The 26,238-nt window shown below is 40.1% G+C and overlaps 5 protein-coding genes across 7 annotated transcripts; 3 read left to right on the top strand and 2 right to left on the bottom strand.

The window, feature by feature from the left end:
* Nucleotides 1-229: 229 nt before the first annotated feature.
* On the top strand, nucleotides 230-7,252 carry LOC130691439 (clathrin heavy chain 1). The gene is made up of 16 exons (XM_057514381.2): nucleotides 230-377; nucleotides 850-1,057; nucleotides 1,121-1,551; nucleotides 1,615-1,728; nucleotides 1,895-2,068; nucleotides 2,151-2,327; nucleotides 2,395-3,030; nucleotides 3,103-3,438; nucleotides 3,508-3,681; nucleotides 3,746-4,702; nucleotides 4,772-5,228; nucleotides 5,292-5,647; nucleotides 5,711-5,865; nucleotides 5,930-6,146; nucleotides 6,223-6,591; nucleotides 6,658-7,252. The coding sequence occupies exons 1-16, from the start codon at nucleotides 336-338 to the stop codon at nucleotides 6,844-6,846; spliced, it is 4,992 nt and encodes a 1,663-aa protein (XP_057370364.1). The 5' UTR covers nucleotides 230-335; the 3' UTR covers nucleotides 6,847-7,252.
* Nucleotides 7,253-8,140: 888 nt separating this feature from the next.
* On the top strand, nucleotides 8,141-9,851 carry LOC130691462 (voltage-dependent anion-selective channel protein 2-like). The gene is made up of 6 exons (XM_057514416.1): nucleotides 8,141-8,295; nucleotides 8,609-8,824; nucleotides 8,892-9,012; nucleotides 9,098-9,322; nucleotides 9,385-9,593; nucleotides 9,649-9,851. The coding sequence occupies exons 2-6, from the start codon at nucleotides 8,626-8,628 to the stop codon at nucleotides 9,738-9,740; spliced, it is 846 nt and encodes a 281-aa protein (XP_057370399.1). The 5' UTR covers nucleotides 8,141-8,295; nucleotides 8,609-8,625; the 3' UTR covers nucleotides 9,741-9,851.
* A 292-nt stretch (nucleotides 9,852-10,143) lies between these two features.
* Nucleotides 10,144-11,055, bottom strand: LOC130691467 (J domain-containing protein-like). Its single transcript, XM_057514421.2, has 4 exons — nucleotides 10,844-11,055; nucleotides 10,673-10,771; nucleotides 10,489-10,605; nucleotides 10,144-10,406 (listed from the first exon to the last, which is right to left on the bottom strand). The coding sequence occupies exons 1-4, from the start codon at nucleotides 10,919-10,921 to the stop codon at nucleotides 10,242-10,244; spliced, it is 459 nt and encodes a 152-aa protein (XP_057370404.1). The 5' UTR covers nucleotides 10,922-11,055; the 3' UTR covers nucleotides 10,144-10,241.
* Nucleotides 11,056-11,876: 821 nt separating this feature from the next.
* On the top strand, nucleotides 11,877-12,876 carry LOC130691479 (uncharacterized). Its single transcript, XM_059496745.1, has 5 exons — nucleotides 11,877-11,941; nucleotides 11,995-12,066; nucleotides 12,124-12,264; nucleotides 12,335-12,518; nucleotides 12,581-12,876. The coding sequence occupies exons 2-5, from the start codon at nucleotides 12,064-12,066 to the stop codon at nucleotides 12,586-12,588; spliced, it is 336 nt and encodes a 111-aa protein (XP_059352728.1). The 5' UTR covers nucleotides 11,877-11,941; nucleotides 11,995-12,063; the 3' UTR covers nucleotides 12,589-12,876.
* Nucleotides 12,877-18,337: 5,461 nt separating this feature from the next.
* Nucleotides 18,338-25,898, bottom strand: LOC130691458 (zinc metalloproteinase nas-4-like). Of its 3 annotated transcripts, none has more exons than XM_057514409.2 (15): nucleotides 25,659-25,898; nucleotides 25,068-25,128; nucleotides 24,430-24,569; nucleotides 24,138-24,219; nucleotides 23,628-23,745; nucleotides 22,581-22,629; nucleotides 22,366-22,428; nucleotides 22,170-22,233; nucleotides 21,609-21,677; nucleotides 21,255-21,364; nucleotides 20,953-21,055; nucleotides 20,195-20,305; nucleotides 19,870-19,909; nucleotides 19,641-19,720; nucleotides 18,338-18,816 (listed from the first exon to the last, which is right to left on the bottom strand). In XM_057514409.2, exons 1-15 carry the CDS (start codon nucleotides 25,815-25,817, stop codon nucleotides 18,695-18,697), a joined length of 1,371 nt encoding a protein of 456 aa, XP_057370392.1. In that variant the 5' UTR covers nucleotides 25,818-25,898; the 3' UTR covers nucleotides 18,338-18,694. The 3 variants fall into 3 exon arrangements, with proteins under 3 accessions (XP_057370392.1, XP_057370393.1, XP_059353497.1); XM_057514410.2 differs by lacking the exon at nucleotides 25,659-25,898 and adding an exon at nucleotides 25,199-25,219 and having other exon boundaries at nucleotides 18,340-18,816; XM_059497514.1 differs by lacking the exon at nucleotides 25,659-25,898 and adding an exon at nucleotides 25,239-25,363 and having other exon boundaries at nucleotides 18,341-18,816.
* Between the last annotated feature and the right edge of the window lie 340 nt (nucleotides 25,899-26,238).

Genomic DNA, 26,238 nt, shown 5'->3' with positions numbered 1-26,238 from the left:
AAACAAAAGCTGCAAAAACTTTTAAAATTCACCATAATTTTGAATTTTGGAATATTTAAACTAATAGAATGGTCATTTAGAATATTTTCTTCCTTTAAAATGCATTAAAATGCAGGATTTCTAAATCAATTTGGAAAAAATGGCGGCCGTCACAGCGGAGGCTACACAACTTGCGTTGGCAAGCCGTGAGATAGGGCTTGCCTGTGTGTAAGACTGGTGTGACAGAATCGTGAGGTCTCTTTCGTATACCGTTCGGTTTCTCAGGAGGCTATTTGGAAAAAAAATCCCGATAAAGAAGAGTTTTCCTACTTAGATTGTACCATCAGACCGTCATAATGGCGCAGATGTTACCCATTCGGTTTCAAGAGCATCTTCAGGTAATTTTGTCTTTAGTTTGTTGAGTTGTTTTAAGTAAAAAGAAAGAAAATACTTCTGCGGGTTTGACAGCCTGTACTCGGCCGGCCAATGACTCACACCGGCAAATATTTTTTCAAAGGGCTCTACATATTTTCTGGTCTTACATTGCGGCTTATATGACGCACCTGCTTTTTCATTGTCGAAGCAAATGTGATGCAGGTTGATCATTGGTGACTGCTTGCTGACTGTGTGTCAAATGCCTGATATTTGTCCAGTCACACCTTTCGCAATCAATAAACTTAGGTTACGTGCAGCCTGGTTCAATATAATAAACAATCAAGTGCTGAGTAGGTGTTTTGCTCGTGATTGCCCTCTTAAAAAATGTATCCTTTGTTAGTAAGGGTTCTAAAATCAATACTCATTACATGAGGGAAAGTTATGTGCATTCTCGATCCAATTGCATTTTACAAAATTGCATCTCTTTGTCTGTAGCTCACAAGTATTGGGATCAATGCCGCCAACATTGGATTCAGCACCCTCACCATGGAGTCGGACAAATTCATCTGTGTCCGAGAAAAGGTGGGGGAAACAGCACAGGTGGTCATCATCGACTTGCATGATCCTACCAATCCCATCAGGAGACCAATTTCAGCTGATTCAGCCATCATGAATCCAGCCAGTAAAGTTATTGCCCTAAAAGGTAGGAAAATGATTTCAAAATCTTATGTTAAGTAAATTTTATTAATTTGTTTCTTTGTGTTAGCTGGAAGAACCCTACAGATTTTCAACATCGAAATGAAGTCCAAGATGAAGGCTCACACCATGACGGAGGATGTGGTGTTTTGGAAATGGATATCTGTGAATACCATTGCCCTAGTCACCGAAGGTGCCGTCTACCATTGGCCCATGGAGGGCGATTCGCTTCCGCAGAAAATGTTCGATCGTCATTCGAGTCTGACAGGCTGCCAAATTATCAATTATCGAACGGACGCCAAGCAGACATGGCTGCTTCTCATTGGCATCTCCGCCCAGCAAAATCGTGTCGTTGGAGCAATGCAACTTTACTCTGTCGAACGCAAAGTCAGCCAACCCATCGAAGGCCACGCCGCTGCTTTCTCGCAGTTCAAAATGGAGGGAAATCCAGAGTTCTCTACCCTTTTTTGCTTTGCAGTCAGAAGTGCACAGGGCGGAAAGGTACGTAGACCGACTTTGCTTTAATAGAAGACCATTGTTAACCTTTTCCATTGATCAACACAGTTGCATATCATTGAAGTGGGAACCCCACCTACCGGAAATCAGCCTTTTGCGAAAAAGAATGTTGACGTTTTTTTCCCACCGGAGGCACAAAACGATTTTCCCGTGGCAATGCAGGTAAATTATTACCGAAATTCCCTCCCTAGTCTGTGATACATCAATTCACTTCATTTTTTGTCATTTTACGTCAAGGCTGTGATTGATAGTAACGATTCGATGCCTTAATGATCATTCCTCACTGCGTTTACTAAAGTTAAGTGCATTCTTAAAAACTCATTTTTAGATCAGTCCTAAGCATGACGTGCTTTACTTGATTACCAAGTACGGCTACATCCATCTATATGACATGGAGACTGGTACCTGCATTTATATGAACCGTATTTCGGCGGAAACTGTTTTCGTTACCGCGCCCCATGAGCCCTCATCGGGTATCATTGGAGTCAACCGCAAGGGCCAAGTAAGGAGTTCTTTTTCTTTGTATTGATTTGTGGTCTAATAAGTGTTTCAAATGTATGTGATTGTTCGCGGTTTCAAACAAGGTGCTGTCTGTCAGTGTAGATGAAGAAACTATTATCCAGTATATTACAACAGCAATGCAAAACCCAGATCTTGCTCTGCGGATTGCCACCCGCAACAATCTTGCTGGGGCTGAGGAGCTTTTTGTGAGAAAATTTAACACCTTGTTCCAGGGCGGACAGTATGCCGAAGCCGCAAAGGTACGTAGAAGCCACATACCCCAAGTTTCGTTTACGATTAAATTTGTCTTACGTTTAAAATGTAAAGGTTGCAGCCAACGCACCGAAGGGTATTCTGAGAACCCCAGCGACGATCCAGCGCTTCCAAGCAGTGGCCGCCCAACCAGGCCAGACGTCTCCTCTGTTGCAGTATTTCGGCATCCTTTTAGATCAAGGCCAGCTGAACAAATTCGAGTCGCTTGAACTCTGTCGCCCTGTTCTCCAACAAGGTCGCAAGCAGCTGTTGGAGAAGTGGCTGAAGGAGGACAAACTCGAATGCTCCGAAGAGCTTGGTGATTTGGTGAAGCAGGCTGATCCGACTCTGGCCCTGTCGGTTTACCTCCGTGCCAACGTGCCCAATAAGGTCATCCAGTGCTTTGCCGAAACTGGTCAATTCTCCAAGATTGTCCTGTACGCCAAGAAAGTTGGATACACGCCCGACTACGTGTTCCTCCTCCGCAGTGTCATGCGTATCAGCCCAGACCAAGGAGCTTTGTTCGCTCAGATGTTGGTGCAAGACGATGAACCACTGGCCGACGTTGCTCAAATTGTCGACATTTTCCTAGAGCAAAATATGATCCAGCCGTGCACGGCCTTCCTATTGGATGCCTTGAAGAACAACCGTCCGGCCGAAGGGCCCCTACAGACCAGATTGTTGGAGATGAACCTCCTCTCTGCCCCACAGGTGACAGTCATCATAAAGTTACTTCCCCAAGTCGTTGGGTACATTTCCTGATGTTTGCTCTTTTTCTCTCAGGTGGCCGATGCTATTTTGGGTAACCAAATGTTCACCCATTACGACAGGGCTCACGTTGCCCAGCTGTGCGAAAAGGCCGGTTTACTACAGCGTGCTCTTGAACACTACACCGATTTGTATGATATCAAGCGTGCCGTGGTTCACACCCACCTTCTCAACCCAGAATGGTTGGTGAATTACTTTGGTTCCCTCTCTGTGGAGGATTCGCTGGAGTGCCTTCGTGCCATGCTCCAGGCCAACATTCGCCAGAACCTCCAGATTGGTGTCCAAATTGCCACCAAATATCACGAACAGCTGTCCACGAACTCGCTGATTGAGCTCTTTGAGTCCTTTAAGGTTTTTGGTTGATGCTTTTATTTGGTAGCAAAAAGGTGACATTCTAAGTCGTTTCGGTTACTATATCAGAGCTTCGAGGGATTGTTTTACTTTTTGGGATCCATCGTTAACTTCAGTCAAGACCCCGAGGTCCATTTTAAATATATTCAAGCTGCCTGCAAAACGGGACAGATCAAAGAAGTGGAGCGCATTTGCCGGGAATCGAACTGTTATAACGCTGAACGAGTCAAGAACTTCCTCAAGGTGCGATATCACATTTTATTTGTTAGGGAATTTCAATTGACTCGTGATTTTTCATAACTATTAGGAGGCCAAACTGACAGATCAGTTGCCGCTAATTATTGTGTGCGATCGTTTTGATTTCGTTCACGATTTGGTGCTCTACCTTTACCGCAATAGCCTTCAGAAGTATATTGAGATTTACGTGCAGAAAGTTAATCCTTCTCGCTTGCCTGTGGTTATCGGCGGTTTACTGGACGTTGACTGCTCGGAAGACGTCATTAAATCATTGATCTTGGTCGTGCGTGGCCAGTTCTCAACCGACGAGCTTGTAGAAGAAGTAGAGAAAAGGAATCGTCTTAAGCTGCTCTTGCCCTGGTTGGAGTCGCGTATCCATGAAGGATCGGTCGAGCCAGCCACCCATAATGCCTTGGCCAAGATTTACATCGACAGTAACAACAATCCCGAGCGCTTCCTGAAAGAAAATGGATTTTACGACAGCCGCGTCGTGGGTAAATACTGTGAAAAACGCGATCCCCATTTGGCCTGCGTTGCCTATGAACGTGGGCAATGTGACCGAGAATTGATTAAGGTCTGCAACGAGAATTCGCTCTTCAAGTCTGAGGCTCGCTACCTAGTTAGGCGCCGTGATCCTGACCTTTGGGTGGAGGTTCTAAACGAGAGCAACCAATTCAGACGTCAACTTATCGATCAGGTCGTCCAAACGGCTTTGTCAGAGACTCAAGATCCCGAAGACATTTCCGTTACGGTCAAGGCTTTTATGACCGCTGACCTGCCCAACGAGTTGATTGAACTTTTGGAGAAGATTGTGCTTGACAACTCTGTATTCAGCGACCATCGTAACTTGCAGAATCTCCTCATCTTGACTGCCATCAAGGCTGATCGCACTCGTGTGATGGAGTACATCAACCGTCTAGACAACTACGATGCACCAGACATTGCTAACATTGCCATTTCTAACCAACTCTACGAAGAGGCTTTTGCTATTTTCAAAAAGTTCGATGTTAACGCTTCGGCCATCCAAGTATTTATTGATGACAAAAATCTTCACTTGTAACTTTTCACAAAATTTCTTGTTTTTTTTTAAAAACAGGTGTTGATTGAAAACGTGAACAATTTGGATCGTGCCTACGAGTTTGCTGAACGCTGTAACGAACCAGCAGTTTGGTCCCAATTGGCCAAAGCTCAGCTTCAGCAGGGTCTGGTCAAGGAGGCCATCGATTCTTTTATTAAAGCCGATGATCCTTCGGCCTACTTGGACGTTGTATCTACGGCACACCGCACTGGTGGCTGGGAGGACTTAGTTCGCTACCTGCAGATGGCTCGGAAGAAGGCACGCGAATCTTTCATTGAATCCGAATTGATTTATGCCTACGCTCGAACTAATCGGCTCGCCGATTTGGAGGAGTTCATTGCCGGTCCCAACCATGCCGACATTCAACGAATTGGTGATCGTTGCTATGATGACGGAATGTATGAACCAGCCAAACTACTCTACAACAACGTTTCCAATTTTGCCCGGTTGGCTATAACTTTGGTTCACTTGAAAGGTATTTACAAAGAAATTTATCTGTTTATTTTGATGTACTAATTCCATTTGTTCGATGTTTTAGAGTTCCAGGGAGCCGTCGACTCGGCTCGCAAAGCCAACAGCACCCGAACATGGAAAGAAGTTTGCTTTGCTTGCGTAGATAACATGGAATTCCGTCTGGCTCAGATGTGTGGGCTTCACATTGTTGTCCATGCTGATGAACTGGAAGATCTGATCAATTACTACCAAGATCGTGGCTATTTTGAGGAATTGATCAATCTACTTGAAGCAGCTCTTGGATTGGAACGCGCTCACATGGGCATGTTCACTGAACTTGGTATCCTGTACTCGAAGTACAAACCGGAGAAAATGCGCGAGCACCTCGAACTCTTCTGGTCACGCGTCAACATTCCTAAAGTTCTACGTGCTGCCGAACAGGTGAATCAACGGTAATATGGTACATTGGTGTAGCATTATAATTAGTTTTAAAACATGTTGTAGGCACATCTGTGGGCTGAGTTGGTCTTCCTGTATGACAAATATGAAGAATACGACAATGCCGTTTTAACAATGATGCAACATCCAACTGAAGCATGGAGGGAGGGTCATTTCAAGGACGTAATTACCAAAGTGGCCAACATTGAACTCTACTACAAGTAAAGTTTGCCTTAATTTTCTTAGTGAGATAACTTGTTTTCTACCGTTTAATTGCATTTATAGGGGCATCCAATTTTATTTGGATTACAAGCCAATGATGTTGAACGACTTGCTCTTGGTGCTTTCTCCTCGCATGGACCACACTCGTTCTGTCAACTTCTTCACCAAGCACAATCACTTGGAAATGGTTAAGCCTTATTTGCGTTCAGTGCAAAACTTGAACAATAAGGCAATCAACGAAGCTCTCAATAGTCTACTTATTGATGAAGAGGACTACCAGGTAAGAACATTTGTCACCCTTCCCTTAAGATAACATAAAAAATTAATGGTGTTGCTCTTTCTTTTTATCCACGTAGGGTCTACGCACGTCGATTGATGCGTTCGATAATTTCGATACCATCATGTTGGCCCAACGCCTGGAGAAACACGAATTAATAGAGTTCCGTCGTATCGCTGCCTATCTATACAAGGGTAACAACCGCTGGAAGCAGTCGGTTGAGTTGTGCAAGAAAGACAAACTGTTTAAAGACGCGATGGAATATGCGGCCGAATCGAAGAACGCCGAGATTGCTGAAGAGCTGTTGGCGTGGTTCCTCGAACAGCGCAATTTTGATTGCTTTGCTGGCTGTTTGTACCAGTGCTACGACCTTCTTCATCCCGATGTCATTCTTGAGCTCGCCTGGCGTCACAAGATCATTGATTTTGCCATGCCTTACCTTATTCAGGTAATTTTCTTCCTGAAAAGAAAAAAGGTCGCTTAGTTTAATATGCATGCATTTTCGATGTTCCAGGTCATGCGCGAATACATTTCCAAGGTCGACAAACTGGAAGCAGCTGAATCAGAACGCCTTGAAGAAAACGACTCCCAGAGTCAGCCGCCATCTATGATGATTGCATCACAGCAGCTCATGTTGACGGCACCCGGCTATGCACCTGCTTACGCTCCAGGTTTCACCCCGGGATACGGTTACGGCATGTAGAGAATTTAAATTCTGGTGTCATTTTCTTCACTGGTTTTGTCAGCGGCGTTCGTGTTCTTTTCTTTGGCGTTCCTTTCCAAGTGTTTTTAGAATGAGAAGTAAGTTACCAGCAAGATTGTTAGAAATTCGTGGAGTGTGCGGACAAGAAAATTCCGACGCTAGATTTTAGAACAACTTATCGGCCTGAGGCTAAGTGAAGTAGTAGTAGCCAACTGCTTCCGCTGTCTGTCGATGCCGGCGGAAACCAACTGAGCCAATATTTACGGCTAAATGTTTTCTTTTTGCAGTTGATTGATTGGTGATTTTTTTCTTTTTTTTTTTTTTTTGTGTTTGTGAATGTATTCTGATGCTTAAAGTCCCTTGAATCAGTCTCTTCGGAGATATAAACCAAACCATAGTAGTGCGATGTCCACCAGTTATGGATGATTTTTCACCTTTCTCCGCTGCCCGCTTGCGTCACCTTTCATACCACCAGCGATTTCTTACCTTTCGGTACTCTTCACATACCAGGTTTGATCGAGTTCTAGTAACTTGTACATTTTCATTCCACTTGTCTTGGCTAAAGTGTGTTGTCATCGGAAGAGAAATTCGTTTGGTTTATTTATGGAGTGGGACGACGATATGCTTGGCTTAAGTTTTTTTTTTTTCCAGAAATGATGAAAAAAAAGGAGCTGAGTTTCATTTTTGTGGATGTTGCGAACGTATGGCCATCTCCTCTTTCACCCCCACTTGTTTGTCCTTCTTGTATACACCTACACACAAGACAAATTCTTTCCGTCTCTTTCACCGTTTACCCTTCGTTGGTGGTTTTATTATTCCAAAATACGTTGTCTGTTTACTCTTATCTATTAGTTGGTTGTTTCTTACACCTCCCCATCCCCATTCCTCATGTTCTACGATGTCTGTAGCCCATCTAAAATGAATATGAATAAATACAGTTGTCACCACGATATTCGTTTGTTCTCACTTATGTTGTCTTGTTCAAAACCAATCAAATCCAAAAACAATTTATTTTAGGATTTTTATACTAATAGCGACAGCAAAATTAAATTATTTAAAAACTAAGTATCGATAATGCGGTATTTTTATAGAGGGAACATGACAAGATAAGCTTGATGTGAAAATTTGCTATGTTTATTTAAAGTAGCATATTCAAGAAAGGTTCTCCATGCGTGCATTTATACAGATCAACATGATATTTTCTATAGCGAACTGGAAGGGGCTTCGAGAAGGATTCAATGCAGTAAGCACTTCGAAGGATTTCTACGTTGAGTTGCACAATCCATTGTAAGGCGTCGCCCTTTGTGTGTATCGATACATGGAGTATCGAGATCGTGTATATGGTTAAATAATCGGTCTCGTCCCAAGCAATTTCCTTCGGCAGCAGAAATCTTCCACACACACAGCCACACGAAGGTAGCTGGTTTTTACGTCGTCAGAAGTCTCCAGGTATTTTACGATTTTTATATCATAGTATAGTAAACTAGTATTAAAATGTACGTGTAAACAGCTTGGTTGATTTCAGTTCATAAAATTTAACCATAGTTATGCGAGGATAGTACCATTTTATACTCGTTTTAACCGGTTCGTAACGTGAACAAAAATGGCTGACTTCTCTGAAGTATATGTTCTTTTATGCATTTGATGTTCATAATAACGATATAAGAAGTTGCATTCAAAGTTATCAGTTGTAGCACCACCTTCTTCCTTATTATTATTTTTTTTCATTTAATGAAAAGTAATTTTCTTTGTTGTCTGCTAGGTACATTACTCTTAAACATGGCTCCTCCAGTGTATGCTGATCTTGGCAAATCTTCCCGTGACGTGTTTGGCAAAGGCTATCATTTTAGTCTGCTAAAGCTTGAATGCAAAACGAAGACTTCCAATGGAGTTGAATTCACTACTGGTGGTTCTTCGAACCTTGACAGTGGCAAAGTGGTTGGAAATTTGGAGACCAAATACAAGGTTCCAGAATATGGTATAGTTCACAGACTAAGCTTGTGTATTCTCTGCAACACCAGTTTATAAAACAAACTATCTTTCAGGCTTGACCTTCACTGAGCGCTGGAACACAGACAACACTCTTGGAACTGAAATTGCCATTCAAGATAAAATTGCTCAAGGATTAAAATTAACCTTTGATTCCACTTTTGCTCCTCAAACAGGGTATATTTGTTATGTTTATTGTTTTTTATTTTCATCAGATTATGTATATATACATTTTTTATTTGACCCATTCACTCTTATACAGCAAGAAAACTGGTGTCGTCAAAGCTGAATTCAAGCATGACACTGCCACCTTGAATGCTGATGTGGACCTTAATTGTGGCCCAACAGTCAATGGCGCAGCCGTTTGCGGTTACATGGGATGGCTAGCTGGCTACCAAATGTCATTCGACATGTCCAAGTCCCAGTTGACCCGCAATAATTTCTCCATCGCCTATGTAGCAAAAGATTTCGCACTCCACACCAACGTGTACGTCATATTGCTTGAATTCGCAAATCGTTGTGATAATCCTCATTTTATCTTTTGAACAGTAACGACGGACAAGAATTCGGTGGAGCCTTATTCCAAAAGGTTAATTCTAATCTAGAAACAGGTGTCCAACTTGCCTGGACCGCCGGTTCAAATGCCACGCGATTCGGTATTGGTTGCAAGTACCAGTTAGATAACGACAGTGCAGTCCGCGCCAAGATCAATAACGCTTCCCAGCTTGGCCTTGGCTATCAGCAAAAACTCCGCCAGGGTACGTTGTAACTGAAAGTTGAATCATATTGAGGCTTATTCGTTTTCGTATTCAGGTGTTACCATTACCCTATCGTCAATGGTTGATCTGAAAAACTTCAACCAAGGAGGTCACAAAATGGGTATGGCGCTGGAATTGGAAGCCTAATTTAAGAAACGTGTTTTAGCTTCTCTTGCGCATTGTGCAAGTTTCTCATGTAACTTTAATCATTGGCAATTATGGCAGAACCTTAGGAAATAAAGATCCGTTCCAGTAGTATTCAGTAGGTGATTAATTTGTCTATCGGCAATGCGAGCTCTTTACAATTGCGCCTAATTTTACTTCTTTGGCGCTGGAGCTGGCTAAGTTGTTGAACAAAGTAAACTGACCTACTTCAGTTGTATTTCTTTGGTGAGATTAATTGGACATTAGCATTTGAAGAACTAGAAGTGCATCTTTAAATGCCAGTGCCTGATCGAGAATACACAAGTAATGTCGATTGGAACCCATTTAAGTAGCATTCAACTTCATGACCGAACAGTTCGAAAAATACTTGCTTTATATGGACATATTTTATTAAGCTTTACATCGAGTTAATCTTACGCAACAGCAACAGTCAATATTGAATATGCTAGTAAAATAAATTCAGATGTTCCACGATTTTCTTTTTCATATTTCATAGTTCCTAAACTTTTCTAGGATGGAATTGTACGTACAATATTGAGAACCAATTTTAAGTGAAAGCTTGCTTTGTTTCAGTTTTATTATCTCTGACTTGCTACTGCTTGATTGTAGCATTTTTTGTTCATGTTTTGGTATGGCCCAGTGAAGAACCTGTGTTAATTTTATTACTTCAATCTATTTTACTTTAAACCTACATAGAATGACATCCTGATATTGCACACGTAATACTTACGGCAGCAGATTGTTTATTTATGACAATCCATTGCTTGTATGAAATTGTTATTCCACTTGTTTTCCATCTGTCATAATCATTTCGCTTTTCTGGGTCACAGAGCACCTCCTTAGCTTCCTGTTGGAATGACCAGAAATTAACTGTATCTATCACATTACTTGGTTAATGTGCAGAATCTATTTACCTGAAGTTTTTGAAACTGAGCAGTGGACTTATCATATGGATTCTTATCAGGATGACAAAGTAATACTCTGTGTTTGTATTCAGTTAATATTTGGTCAACCTATTCATGTATGAAGTGAATATGAAAAATTAAAAAAAAAGAACAAACAACACAAATCTGACAGAAACTCACACTGGAGGAATCATCGCAACCTAATGTGTAATAGTAGTCATCTTCCAGGCATCGCTCATTGAGTGTAACTGCATCCATATCGTTAACCAAAAACAAGAGTACATATGGCAATATGGCAATCCTTTTAACCCAAAATCATGGCCTACTATAATAAACGCCCAGTAAGCGCGCAATACCCCCTGCGCCTAAAACTAAAATTGCCAGAAGGGCGTAATACCCCAAATCGAGCACCACTTTCCTTACTGGCCGTTTATTATAGAAGACTATGCCCAAAATAAAAGTAAAAGGCCTTTTTTTCTGTTTGGCTGCTATTGCCATCTACCGGTCACATTCCTAGTCAATTTTCTACTCACTGACCGAAAAAATTTTAAGCCCGACTTTTCCCGGTCGGGCTTAAAAAATTTTTCGGCAAAAACTGCCACTCACAGGAATTGGTTGAATATCACAGGATACACGCAAAGCTGAATGCTGATTCGGGGAAAATTGCTATTTTTTCATAAAGTTAATCGTTTTTGAAATACACCAAATATTTGGGGCAATCTAGCGCACCAGTACGCGACAGAGCTAGCGCCAAGCAGCAGAAAAATTGTTCGGTTGTTTGGTTGACTGTACATAAAGAATTAACTAGAAATCTGACCGGGAGATGGTGATAGCAGTGAACAGAAAAAGGCCGATATTTGGGGGGGGGGTAAAACGGAATACAATACGCTGTTTTCTACAAGCGCGCTGTACCGTACTGGCGCGCCAACTTTTGTTTGGGAAAAATCGGGCTTATTTATTTTGTCGGTCTTATTTTCAAGCCCCTAATTTCTTGAACATCGTGAGCCGTTCAGTGAAGTAAAACTGAGTACTTTACCAATAGATATGGCAATCCGTTTTACATGGAAAAAAAAAAAAAATGGCGGAAAAAAAAAAAATCACACTTTTTTCTCTTTTTTCCACCCGTAGCCATCTACCCGTCGGTTTCGTTATTACAAGTATGTATGCAATTTCAGTTAATTGTATGCCATTAGCATTCAATTGAGCAGCGTGGCTGGAGAAAACTGCGTGGCTGGAGGAGCAATTGAAAAATGGATAAGATAATAAAACAAAAAAGTGGTAAGTATAAACATTATTATATTGGTTTTCAATTATTAATTATTGTTTATTAGATCAAATAATGAAGCTGCAGGCCCAGTTATTGGAACAACACAAAATATTAGATAACAACGAAGCTAAGGATGGTAGGCCTAATACGTAATGATTCTATTTATTTGCTTTTATTCATTCGTGTTTTGTAGCTCAAATTTTTGAGTCTACAAGCTCAGCTAGGGGAAAAGAAGAAATTGGAACAAAACAGTTTCCAAACAGTGAAGGAGGTTTTTCAAAACTCATCCCTAACTGAACGTGAGGATGAGTTGGCATTAGGTGAACACAGTCAGGTGCCTAAACTTTCCAAATAAGAATTCCAAATAAGTATAGAATTTTAACAAACAATTATTTATTGTTTAGTTATTCAGTCCACCACCTGACAGTGTGTTAAATTTAAATTCTGTTAGTGCTGCACTAAAAGAATTGTTAGTAATAAGTCCATGCAGCGAAGGAACTGAAGAATTGTGGTACTGTATTTGGGCGGAAAATGGGTGTGGTATGGAAACACAGAAATGGCATGAGTTCAACCTAAAACATGGATTAGGTACTTCCCCGTTCTTTGTCTATCGAAAAAGTATTTTTAATGCTATTATTTTGCATTCACAGAATTTTAGCGGGGGGATCAAGTCAAGTCTGGAAGTGTTACAGGATGGAAGAGTGAGCCTACAGATGAAAAAACACTGAGAGTGCATTACCGTTAAGGTGTGAGGTAAATTAATAGAGTAATGCAAATTGCCTAATGAGAAGTACCATCTTGTGTTAATGAATCCAGTACAACAGCAATCCTTTATAGTTCTGTCACAGCTAGAAGCCTCAAATAATTCTGCTTCTCTGTCTAAAGAACAACTTGTCCTTTATGTTCAGAGTGTTGGGGAAATTGGGTACTTAAATGGCCTTAAAGATGTTTTAATTTTGCTGCCATTGCAGAGATGAACATCATACATGGACTCTTTAGGTATGAAAGGATTTTTCTTCAAATAATTTTAAATTTATGACGAAGAATTTCTCCTCCTTTTTGCCAACCAGGTCTAATCAACCAAAAAAAAATTTATCCAATAGGCAAGGATTTTCATGTACTGGGAACACAACTATCAACAATGCAACGTTCTACAGGTGCTAGTTTATCATTCAAGAACCTTATACAATGATGTTAATCTGCAATTTGTATGTCCTTTCCCAAGCTTCCACCAGAAGTTGAATCTATGAGTCATGTAAGTTACATGATCAACAATTGATATGTTTAACAGTGTTGTTTTTCTTTTCTCAATATAGGTTAATAGTAACATTGGATCTGAAAAGATTCTTGGTTGGGGCAAGACACTGAATAAATTGTATTGATTGGATGGATGACATGACATTTCTATACTTAATTCGGATTCCCCAGACGGTATTTGATATTTAAAAAATTGAAGTGCATATCTGGGCTCCCTTCTTTTCTGAAGCCCCGTTTCCCCTTGACTCATAATAAGCCCGTAGGGGGTCATGCCCCTACTGTACGGTATATATAAAAACAACATATACCGAGGTTTGGAGGGCTCTGGCCGGAAAGGGGACGTGGAAGTCCGCTTAGTCCGATGATGTGTTCACGGAGGGCGACGTGGCTACCCACAAATCCGAACTAAAGGTTAATCGCTCCTGTAAAAATGTTCCAAATCTTCAGCTTTTCTTCCGGCTTCTCTTAGCCAATCACCGGGTAATCTCCCCGGTGGGTCAACAAGGCAGTGTCTCCCCCTGCCTGGGTTGACGGCAACTTTTGAAAGGGCTATTATGCCTTTTTAAAGTTGCAAAAATAATTGTAATGTGCAGAGAATTGTCAATAAAAATTTTTTTATAAAATATTTTTTGCAAAATTTGTTTCTTTCATTGTATGTGTTAGCCGTGTTCACACATTACATTTATCAACTTTTTTTTTTTCTTCGCATTATTTGTTTTTGTCAACTTTGATGGTAAGCATTGTTTCCATTGGTTTATCATTTATATGTTAGTATTCTATTATTATACAGGGATCGAACCCTGGATGTTCGGCATACCGCGCCGATGCTCTACCAATGAGCCATGAATCATATGATGTCAAGTTGGCTTTTTTCTAGTTACTTGTGGACTTGCATTTACACTTAGAATAAAAAGGAAATGCAATTCTGCAATATACTCTTCTACATTTATTGTACTTCATTTTTTACACATCTACTGAGGTTTGATCCCAGGGTAACAGGTATCGCAACTGAAGGCTCTACCACAGAGCTATGAACCTTATGAAAGAAATAGAAAGATAAACATATAGTTGTGAAAGACTGCATAAACATCCTAGACGATAACATATAATATGCGATAATAAAATATTTAGATATATCTCGTGGCTCAATGTTAGAGCATCGGCGTTGCACGCTGAATGTCTGGGGATCGGTTCCCATACGGGTAAAACAAAGTACAAAATTACTTTAAAAAATATCCAGATATTACATGTTGTTCCTTGAATCTAAGTGGAAAAATTCAAAGAGTGTAATAAATAATAATTGAATACTTACAGATAAACGATAAACCAATGGAAACAATGCTTACCATCAATGTTGACAAAAACAAATAATGCGCAGAAAAAAAAAAGTTGATAAATGTAATGTGTGAACACGGCTAAAACATACAATGAAAGAAACAAATTTTGGATAAAATATTTTATAAAAAAAATTTTATTGACAATTCTCTGCACATTACAATTATTTTTGCAACTTTAAAAAGGCATAATAGCCCTTTCAAAAGTTGCCGTCAACCCAGGCAGGGGGAGACACTGCCTTGTTGACCCACCGGGGAGATTACCCGGTGATTGGCTAAGAGAAGCCGGAAGAAGAGCTGAAGATTTGGAACATTTTTACAGGAGCGATTAACCTTTAGTTCGGATTTGTGGGTAGCCACGTCGCCCTCCGTGAACACATCATCGGACTAAGCGGACCCCCACGTCCCCTTTCCGGCCAGAGCCCTCCAAACCTCGGTATATGTTGTTTTTATATATACCGTACAGTAGGGGCATGACCCCCTACGGGCTTATTACGAGTCAAGGGGAAACGGGGCTACGGAAAGGAAGGGAGCCCAGATATGCACTTCAATTTTTTAAATATAAAATACCGTCTCGGGAATCCGAATGAAGTATAGAAATGTCATGTCATCCATTCAATCATTACAATTTATTCAGTGTCTTGCCCCAACCAAGAATCTTTTCAGATCCAATGTTACTATTAACCTATGCTGAGAAAAGAAAACCAACACCATTAAGCATTTCAATTGTTGCTCATGTGACTTACATGCCTTATAGATTCAACTTCTGGCAGAAGCTTGGGAAAGGCCATACAAATTGCAGATGAAAATCATTGTATAAGGCTCTTGAATGATAAAATAGCACCCCTAGAATGTTGCATTGTTGATAGTTGTGTTCCCAGTATGCTGAAAATCCTTTCCTATTGGATAAATTTTTTTTTTAGATTAGACATGGTTGGCAAAAAGCAGGAGAAATGCTTTGTCATAAATTCAAAAAATTTTCAAGAAAATTCCTTTCATACCTAAAAAGTCCACGTATGATGTTCATCGCTGCAATGCCAACGAAATGAAACATCTTTAGGGGCCATTATATTTTGTTTAATAAACTCATGATCTAGAAACCATCAATCAATTACCAAATTATTTAAGAAGACATGTTTGGCAAATGACAGTCATTGATAGAAAATTAATAATCTTTGAGCACCTCTTCGATGGCTGAAAAGGCAAAACGCTGCTCAAGAAAGAGGACAAGATCCAATTACTGCAACTGAATATTATCAGCGTAACTCCAACCAAATATTCCAAAACATTTTTAACTTCAGGCAACAGTTCAGGGAAAAGTTCACTAAAGAAAATGTAAACATTCCCTTCGTTATGCAGGGAATGTTGTTGTAGTTATAACAAACAATCAAATTTGTCTCACAGCCTGAATGGGAAAAAGGAAAATGTTTGTTCCTAGATAGGCCGATCAACCAGTATCTAATATTTTGTGTTGTTCCAATAATTGGGCCTGCAGCTTCATAATTTGATCTAATAAACAATAATTAATAATTGAAAACCACTATAATAATGTTTATACTTACCATCCTTTTGTTGTATTATCTTATCCATTTTTCAATTGTTCCTCCAGCCACGCGTTTTTCTCCATCCACGCTACTGAACTAACTGCGAATGGCATCCAATGGACTGAAATTGCCTACGCCAGTAATAACGATTCTCAGCGGTAGATGGCTACGTGTCGGAAAAAAGAAAAAAGTGCGATTTTTTTTTCCGACATTTCTTTTTTTTTAATGTAAAACGGATTGCCATTTTTTTAAAACCCCGACCGAGAAAAGTCGGGCATAAAATTGTTTTCGGTCAGTGTACGTAGAGAATTAACTAGAAATATGTCCGGTAGATGGCGATAGCAGTAAATAGGAAACAAAAGGCCAATATTTTTTATTTTTATTTTGGGTAAAACGGATTGCCATAAAATGATATTTTATGAACTTAGGCAGCACAAAATGACGGCAGAGGCAACAATAGCTCGAGTATATGGCAATCCATTTTACCCAAAAAAAAATTTAAAAATGTTGGTCTTGTTTCTCTTTTACTGCTAATAACGCAGATCAAGTTCATTTTTCAATGGGCCTTATAGTTAATGAATTAATCCTAAAAAACAAAAAATATATTACGTCTATGATGCAACTTTAGCTGGTGTGATAACGCAAATGGAATTTCTAGGAGAAATTCGTTAATACCCGTTTCCGTATTCATTTATCAAAAATAGCCTCCAGAAAAAAACTTACTAACTACTACTACCCTAACCTAAACCATCAGCTCCGTTTTACCAAAATGTAACAATGACGGTTCACACCCCCAGTGGCCAGAAACCAATTTTGAACCAAATAGATTTATTTTTGTTAAAAGCTCCTAGTTTAATTCAAATCCAGTTAAATGAATAGAGCACAAAAGAAACAGTGCCACTGAAAAAAAAAATCTTAGAGAACAAAACACAGGATTTCAGTCCGTAAAAGTAACGGCAATACGCGACGAAATTCAGAGCTTTGGCAAAGCCAGCTGTGATTTGACTTTCTATGCCACAGTGACCTTTGCCGCGTAAGATTTTGATGTAACCTTTATCACCCCAATCAGTATTTCAGCTGTTTGCATTAAGCCAATAGCAAGCACTTTCTTCAACACCCCAACCAAGAATACGGATTGGCTGACCTCCTAGTGTAAATAGTTATAAATCAGGAGATTGCAGAACCTTAATAATAATAAAATAATAAGCATGATAATATTTCATTGGTAGAGTATAATGAAAACATAGGCTTTGGCGAATAAGTGCCATCTCTATGTTTATGCTTTCAAACAAATGTGGCATGACATGTAACAACATGCTAATGGCATGTTGTTGTACCTTTTCCAAATGATTCGGAAAAGGTACAGAGGTCGATTCCAGACAAAAACAAAATCCGCATGAAATATGATTTAACGTTGTGTGCGTAATAGAAGTGAAATTATAACAAACTAGCTGAACTATGTTACAATTTAATAATCTCGTAATAAGTCACTAACTTTAGGAACCGAGTGGTACAACGTCAAATTGAACAACGGGTTTCGATATTTCGTTACCCACGTAGAACTCGGCGAGGTAGTGGGCACAAACACAAAGAAAAAAAACTGTACAGTACGTACCATTACCCACCGGACCCAATTCTTGAGACAAGGGTACCTATCTGTGCGGCCTAATACCTACCCATTAGACACGGGGCCGAGTCCTACTGCTAGACAGGGCTAGGGATGTAAAAAGATTTTAAGTCGTTTTCCATTCAAACGAACGTCCGCCTTTTGCGTCAACACCACCATTGTTTTCCGTGAAAAAAGAAAATGTAACAAGCCAAAGATTGCACCGTATTGCTCTCACGAACGCTTGCGCCGCTCACGGCAGTGCAGGATGTCTTTCATTAAAAAACATTTTGACTATTGGGAATTTCGTGTATACCACGAGCCATTTAATTTTTTAAGAAGCTTGCAAACAAACTGTTTGAACGAATATGTTGCGGAATGCTGAAACAGTCGGGCGAGCTATTTGTAAAAAAAATGGTTAAAGTTTTAGAAAGCGCGTTTAGAGCAAAAGTTTCTTAACTAACTAATTTTATTCTTGCCCATTTAAAAGACAGAGCAGCGAAAAATGTAAACAGATTTTCTGTCTACTGTTTGCCCTGTCCTAATTTACAGGAATTTTGCCGGTTGCAACTGAAATCGATTGCAGTATACATTAGTATGGTACTTTCCGATGATAATTAGAAATTTCATGCCCGTGTGTATTGTAAGACCTCTTTGAATCCCACCACCGCACAACCCACGAAAATGATTTAGCAAAGAAAGGTCAAAAGTTACTTTGACGACTGACCAGCAGGCCCCGTCTTTCAAGTAGGCTCTATAAACTTCAAGCGTCTGACTAATTCCCAAAGTAATTGCTATCGGCAAAATCACGAGTCCCACATGAGCTGATACCAATACAGTGCTGGACATTTCATCGTCTAAGTCGACGAGAATGATTGAAACGCACTAATTTGGACCAGATGACACGATAAACGGGGAAACGTGAACAGATTGAACGAAGTATTAATCCCACCAGAAATATCCCCTTCACCAAATCAATTATATGCATATCCATAACACACGCGGCAAGCAATTGGAAAAAAATTAGCATAACCCACACGATTTTTTGCAGTTTAGTTTCATGTATTCGGCATTGGCTTTGCACTGTCCGCGTTCCGCCCAAGCGCTGCAGTATCGATTCTCGTCGTTGCACGCCGCGCTGGAAGCTGGATCAACAAAATAAAGTTACGCCCCATAAAATAAACAAACGGATGAGGGTAAAAAAAAAATGAAAAAGTTTTTATGGGCGAGTTATAAACTTGGTGCGATAAACAATGTAGCCAGAAGGGATAAGCCGCAGAAACCGAGTCATCTAGTAATATAACGTCTACAGCATGATAAACGTATGCTACCAGTTGGTTGCAATAAACGATGAAAATTTGACGGAGAAACGCGGAGTTTTTCAAGACGCAACACACGTAAAATACTTTCATTACCCATGTTTGGTAAAAATATTACATGAAACGTCCTGCACAATTCTCGCTATAGAGACGTTTGAAGATCCCAGACTACGCAGCTTCTCGGTAAGTGACAAACAAAATTACGTATGTACGCTCACTGAAGGCCAATCATCACTGAAGATTGACGTTTCCGTCGCGGAAGTCAAATTGGAGTGCTTAGATTTAAAATTTGTAACCCTGATGCTAAAAGCCCATTTCAACTGCCGTAAATGTTCAATGTCGTGTAGCCTCGAATGCTTTCAACTCGACTTCAGAAAAGTTTTTCTTGGCCTGATTTGTTGAATTTTCCAAGAAACGATCCACGGCTTTTGGGTAAAAGTCAATATATAATATGAGGACGAGCTGTGAAAGCAAACTTTACTGATAGAACTCCGAAAGTCTAACTTTTCTCACGGTAAAATTCCAATTACAAGAGATGCCATTATCTTTTGTCGAGTCTCCTCAATCACCTGAACCAATCTAGTCGTATACCTACTCCAGACGCATTTCATCTTATTTCATAGAGGTTCATTAGTCGATTAAGGACTTACCTGTTCCGCAGAAGCCGCAAGCTTTTGGACAGTAAAGCTTCATGTACTCAATATTCTTGTCGCATTCGTTGGTCTTTGCCCTGAATGAACAAAGAAAAACAAGGTTTTACTCAAAAAATACGTACTCTATACTATAAAGGAATGATTTCAGCTGTGAAATTGCCACTAGTATAGGTATATACATTAGTACATTGTTTTTAGCATGCCTACAGGACTTTAAAATATTTACCATTGATCGCAGTAGACGTTGAAGTTGTCACAGTCCACTCCTACAAAACAAATACACGACAAACAAAACAGTGCATGTTTGTTATTGCAGTAACCTTATCCGCAGTAATATTTAGATAGGTCTTTAAATGTACAGAATAACCCGAAGTTGCAACTGAAATGGAATTGGACCATGAGCATCTTCATTCTTTTAAGCCAAGATTATTGCCACCTACGCCGACTGCTACAACAGCCGCTGTGTTGATTCAGTATGCTGTTGATTCAGTATGCTGTTGATTCAGCAGCCTCTCCCCCATTTAAGCTTAATATTGAGTTGGCTGACTTACCGCACATTTTGCACGATTTGCGACAGCTGACGCTCATCCAGGCTTTGTTTTTGGCACATTCGCCGGTTTCCGACCAGATCTTGCAGTATTTGTGACTGTCCTCGCATTTGCCTAAGGAATTTTGATTACGAGAGCTTTATACATCAGCTTATGATCATAAAGTTAATCCGCTACGTAGAATTATACATATATAGCGAAACACATGTCAACACTTGGATTCGGAGCACACGAAAACCCACCAAGGCTGGCTTAACTTTTACAGTAGGTTTTGTGGCTAACAATTAACGGAAGAGATGAAGCAATTGTAAGTCGTAAGAAATCATAGAAATGTAGTTCTGGAGACGTAAAACACTAAACTAATTTTTTTTTTAAAGTGAGCAGAAGAGGAGGCAAAGCGAGAAATTATTGAAGCCTGTTAAAGCTGTCTGCCGAACGGATGGTCTCATTAGCGCTCGATTGACGTTTTCAGATCATTAACCGAGTATAAATAAGAGCACCATTCGGAGGATATTTGGTGTTGAAGGTTCGACGAGCAATACGTGAAAAGTGGTGTCTGAATACTTCGTTTGCAGCCCTTAGGGTCCTCAATCGTCTACGGGGGAAAGTTTGGTGCCATATGTTGCTTTTACCATTTCAATGCTGGTTAAATATAATGAACTAAGGTTCCGCGCTTGTTGGCATGAAGGTTATTTTTTTTTAAAGAAATCTACAGAGCTGATTGCCGTATTATTTAGTGGATGTAGGGGTTGGGCATGTACCTGGTAATTCAGTGGAAACAAGAGGAGCCATTGTGGTGGAGACCGTTGATGCAGGGCCCATCTTTCCGCATTCGTACAGTTTATTCAATTTTTGGACATCCACCTTTTTTGGGAGAAAAAAAAATGGGGAATTATGTGTTATTTTCTTGTCTATGGTATAGGCCTTTTTGAAAGGACAATCTATCATGAAACAACAATTCGTTTTTTTTTCTGATTTAAGTGTATAGGCGGCTAGAAGTTAATCCTATTACTCAAGACTTATGGTCGAAATGGCACAAATATGATTGGAATTGAGAACTCACATCACTGAAACCTCTCCGCTGACCCAGCTCGGTGCCTTGTTTTTTAGTCACGATAGTGGGACGTTGACGATTCTTGGCAAAGGCAAAGGCATCATAGTGCATTACGGAACCTGTTTGTTGGCGGAAATATATGAAAACAGACGTCTATGTAGTCTATTGATTGAAAATCGTTGCTCGAGGAAACTATGAAGAAAGTTGGGTAAACTTTTTCGTTTTGCAATCGATCACAACAATAAGATCGATAAAAAATAGAAGAGCAGGAGGGAAAATAAGGAGGAAATAGCGATAAGACTGCAGGCAAAGAGATTGAATTGAAATATAGTGAAACAGAGAGGATATATATAATGTAATAACTTGTGTCGTATGGTGCTCCGAGGTACTGGATACGGTCCAGATTATACTTTTGAAAGTTATACGCCATCCCTGACAATAGAACAAGCAAAATGAAACAGAACGTTAGCATTATAAATCAGATCTAACAGACGATAGTTTCAATAACTGTATCATGCACACACAAGAAAATGTCTGCCGTCTTCAACAGCGAGATTTTCATCAACTATTAGCTGGTTTTGTTTTTCATTTCTCATTGAAATTTTGTTATAGAGACCATTCACAGAACCCTTCCACTGAGTGGAAGACCTTCAGACAGTCAGGACCTTTTCTGTAAATAACTCTAAATTTTTTATAACTAATCTAATTTCCATTTTGCTACTGTAAAGATTCATGCAACATTGCCTTCCAAAATGTCTTTATGAAATGATGCCACACATTGTTTTAAAATTCAAGAGCCAATTACAATTTTAAATCTAGCTACTGCAAAAGTCAAACAATTGCATCATGTTTGGTTGTAATAAGCAAAATGTAAAAATCCTTAATGCCATGCACGTAACAATGAAGAGAAATATAGTGACATACCGTCAATAATATTGTCCCATTGGATGGTAATGAAGTTGTCGCGATCGGCTCTGCTCTGCTCGTGCTGTCCATCGATGACATAAACATAAAAGAAGAGGTTAATAGACCATCAAATGATGACGCGATCACCACGTTACCAAACTAGCAACGGGCCACCCACTTCAGGTATTGATTATACACTTCGACTGAACCTTACCCAAAAGCCCGCTGCGTGCATCAGTTCGTGAATGACGATCCCAACGTAGACACAACCACTGCCCTGTAAATGGAAAGCACTCTGATCGTTACATTACACAAACGATGGGCGTTAACTTTTAAAAAGCAGTTGAACAAAAGAGAACAAAACCCACCAAAACAAACGTGCTAAATGAATAAAAGTTAAAAGACAACATAGTGAAGGAAAACGCGTACCAGGGAAACAGGCTGGGCGCCTCCGGTCCGGCCGACATTGCTGCTGCATCTAGTAGTAAGAACGGAAGTGTTCAGTAGGCCACAAAATAATGGTAAACAACGAACCAAAAACTAAATGCTTCACATTGTTTGAACGCAAACAAAATAACGACATTAAACATCTATTCTTTCAAGCAAATGGGTGGTAGCCTTCTAACGCAATGACGCTGTCTGGTAGTGGCCGCGCAACACTCAATTAAAATAGGAAAGGTGTTCTTATTATTGACGTAGAAAACATTGCAGGGAAGGAGGAAAGATTTCCTCGGTAATAGTCAGCAGGATGCCAAGCAAAAGGGGACACGGCCCTTTTCATAGTCAATGGTTGATCAATGATAGTCCAATACAACTCAAATGGTAAGAACTTGGCAAAGAAAACGGAGTGTCCTCACTGTAAACTGTAAATCATTCGCTACCATTTCATTTTTAAGAAAAAATTCCCTTTCTAAAGGAAGAAACGTGTGCCACACATCTACATTATCAATGTAGGAACATATTGCATACGCTAGGCCATGGCGGTGATGGGATGTTAATCTGATTGAATGTTTCGTGTTCCGCCAAGATCCATCAAAGACTGATGAACAAGCCCACAATCCCTAGAAACATTTTTTCCAAGAACATTACCAGTCGAAACCCACGCACAGGTCGCCTAATCGAGTGACGGTAAATGTCAGAGATGCCATGGCAACGAGGTTAAGAAACGCATTGCCAACACCATCAAAAAACGGAAAAGGAAAAAAACGTAGGAAGCGGAAATGATTTTATAAAAATTAGTGACGCCTTCAATTGATCAAGGAAAACAGAATTTCATTTAAACACTACGAAAATTCGCTGTGTTTAGCGGAAGATGCGCGTAAGGATGGCTTAAATGTCGCAATAGGATCTGTACGTAGAAAGGTCAAAGAGTATCACAATGGTGAATGCTCCCGCCGAACATCGAATGCCGGACATTCCCGTCACCGTGAAAGAGGTGCTTGCGCAACAATTGTAAAAAAATACATTAATATTTACCCCGATCCAGGCATGATATGAATGTAGTCTCGTTGGTTGGTGCGCGGCACGAAGCGAATGCAGGTTTTATTGTGGTACTCAAGCATAGCCCTGGCGATCACGCTCCGGTCGTTCAATACTTAATATTTGCAAATGTAGACTAGAATTACTGCGTTGCATATATATGGTGTGCAGGCATGCAAAAAGCTATACGCAATATGTCGTTCAATCACCGGTGTTTCACTCGGAAGGAACTTGTCAGTCATCATCCGTTAGATTCGTTAATGTTCTATAGTAATGCATAGTAGCAAGCGACAAAGTAAAATGTCAACGCTTTGCTTGAGCGTGTTGATTGCATGTTATACTCTCCCTGTATCACTCTTGCTGGATTTATTCATGTGGGACACAATGGCAATCAAATCATACATGATTATATGAGGTAAAAATACAACTTACGAAACATTATGAATTCCTCGAACATCATCGTACGCTTAGTGTTTAGCGTTTTTAAATCAAATGAAAGCGACTCACCGAAAGAAGCTGATATGACGTAAGGAATGGTGCTCGACGGCCAACGTAGGTTCATGTCAACAATAGCGTTTTTACCCGTTGCCTGACATTTCAAATGTCCCAAAAAAAAAAACAAGCGTTAAGTTACGCCAAACTTAAGACATCTACGTGCACCAGCGTATTATAGACCTATCGTATACTTAATTGTACGCGGAATCGATGGTATTATGTATGGAACGAACAAGTATGTGATGTATAAACGAAGGCGGTGACGCTGGAATAAATGATAAGAAGAGTAAAGTGCTTTGCTTACTTTAATGCGGGATTTGCCTGGTTTAAACGACTTTCCGACGGCCATGTCTCCGCTTGCAACACCTGCAATATCCCCTTCAAACAGGCCAGCAATTTCGATCGGATCGCCGCCCAACTTGTCGCGTGGTGGTGGATCCATAGCTGCATTAACGAACGTAAAGCAATTTGAAAATAGATAAATGGGGAATGAGGATTAAGTAGACTATACAAATGCTTCTCTACTTGTTACTAGCGAAACTTAGAGAATCTGCACTCTTTCGATGCTATTCCAACGAATGCCCTATAGCGCTTTTAATAAGAACCCATTATTTGGCTGTTCAAATACATTCAAGTGCAATATCTGATCCTCCATATTGATATTGGTGTATAGCCTTTTATCTTTTTTTAAGGGTTCTTGTCGCATATTGTTTGTGGGTCTCTCATCTTTCTTCTCCTTTGAAGAATCAACTTGACAAAGACGAGCGTAAACGTATTGAGTCGGGTGGTACATTGAGACGACGTTCATAGAACATCCCCTCGTTCTTATCGATTCTATTATACATTTACACCTACACCACGTCAATTCCACTGTTCAACATGTAACATCTTTGCTAAAAGACAAAGCCGAGAATTATGAAAAGAAAATTCTGAAAAACTTACAGACTTTCATGGCGTTTTGGAAATCCGTTGGATTTAGAGGCTCGCCAGGCATTTCACTTTGCTGTAAAGTTAGGATAGAATTTTAACAACGTCTTCAATGGCATCAAGTAAAAATAGAAATAAGTAATTACACGCATGGTTTGCTATGTTGAAAAATAACTAGTGATATACCAATAAGCTTCCATCACGACCTAAAACAATCGGCTTCAACTAACAATCACTAAATGATGTCCGAACGGGCTCGATAACCTTGTAAGCTAACGCCAACGCACGTTCACAAAAACATGTCCGCACAACTGCGTCCTTTTTCACACACAAACGTGGTTGAGAGTGTCCTTCGCACGAGCTATATTTCGCCGTTCTTTTGTTTTTTTTCCCATTACCGTCCCCTAACTCTATTGCGAATGTTCGCTATAGAATCACGCCTTTCCTCCTTTTCTTTGAAAGCTAGGCCGTTACGTCATAATGGCCTGGAGCAATGGAAGCAAATCAGCTTTTTTACTACGAGTTCCGAATTTGCAAACTTAATGTCACCTTACCCCACCCAACAGAAAACAAACAAAAAAAAAAGATAGGTTATAAAAAACATACCGAATCCGCGTTGCCCAGCGGAATATTACTAAGATCTGGGTCGTCATTCATAGGAGTGTCCGGTTCGCGGAAGGTGGTTGGATCAGAATCGGCAGCGCTTCGTGCCACCAGACTGGACAGAAGCAAAGCAGCGAACGAAGAAGTGATGAACCGCATCATGACAATGGGACTTGTTACACTTTTTATTGTCAACAGTTGACTAAGTTAGTAAGAGAAAAAAAAATGCTAAAAATAAGGCTCGTAACTAGAAATACTGCTTATATCGTACCGCGCTCGATCAAGAGTTACACTCGTTTAATACGTGCACGTTATGCTCCTCTTTATATACGCTGACTGTGGGTAAGGTGCGCGGTGCCATGCCCGCTGATCTAATGGCAGGTGCATAGTGATGAAATCGTATCAAGTCAGTTCCTATTCATTATTATACTGTTTTTGAGGCTAAGCAGCGATCTAAGACTACGGGAAATCTATCGTCGTCGTTCAACACGTTGAACTACAGAATAAGCTCTTATCTGTTTATTCAAGTGAGAGGGGGAAAACTGATGTTTGATATTCGGTCGGTCGTCCCTCTCGTTTTCTC

Source organism: Daphnia carinata, chromosome 1, assembly GCF_022539665.2.
Source record: "Daphnia carinata strain CSIRO-1 chromosome 1, CSIRO_AGI_Dcar_HiC_V3, whole genome shotgun sequence".
NCBI classification, from domain to species: Eukaryota; Metazoa; Arthropoda; class Branchiopoda; order Diplostraca; family Daphniidae; genus Daphnia; species Daphnia carinata.
The sequence above is the reverse complement of the archived record's forward strand: the minus strand, read 5'-3'. Positions and strand labels throughout refer to the sequence as shown.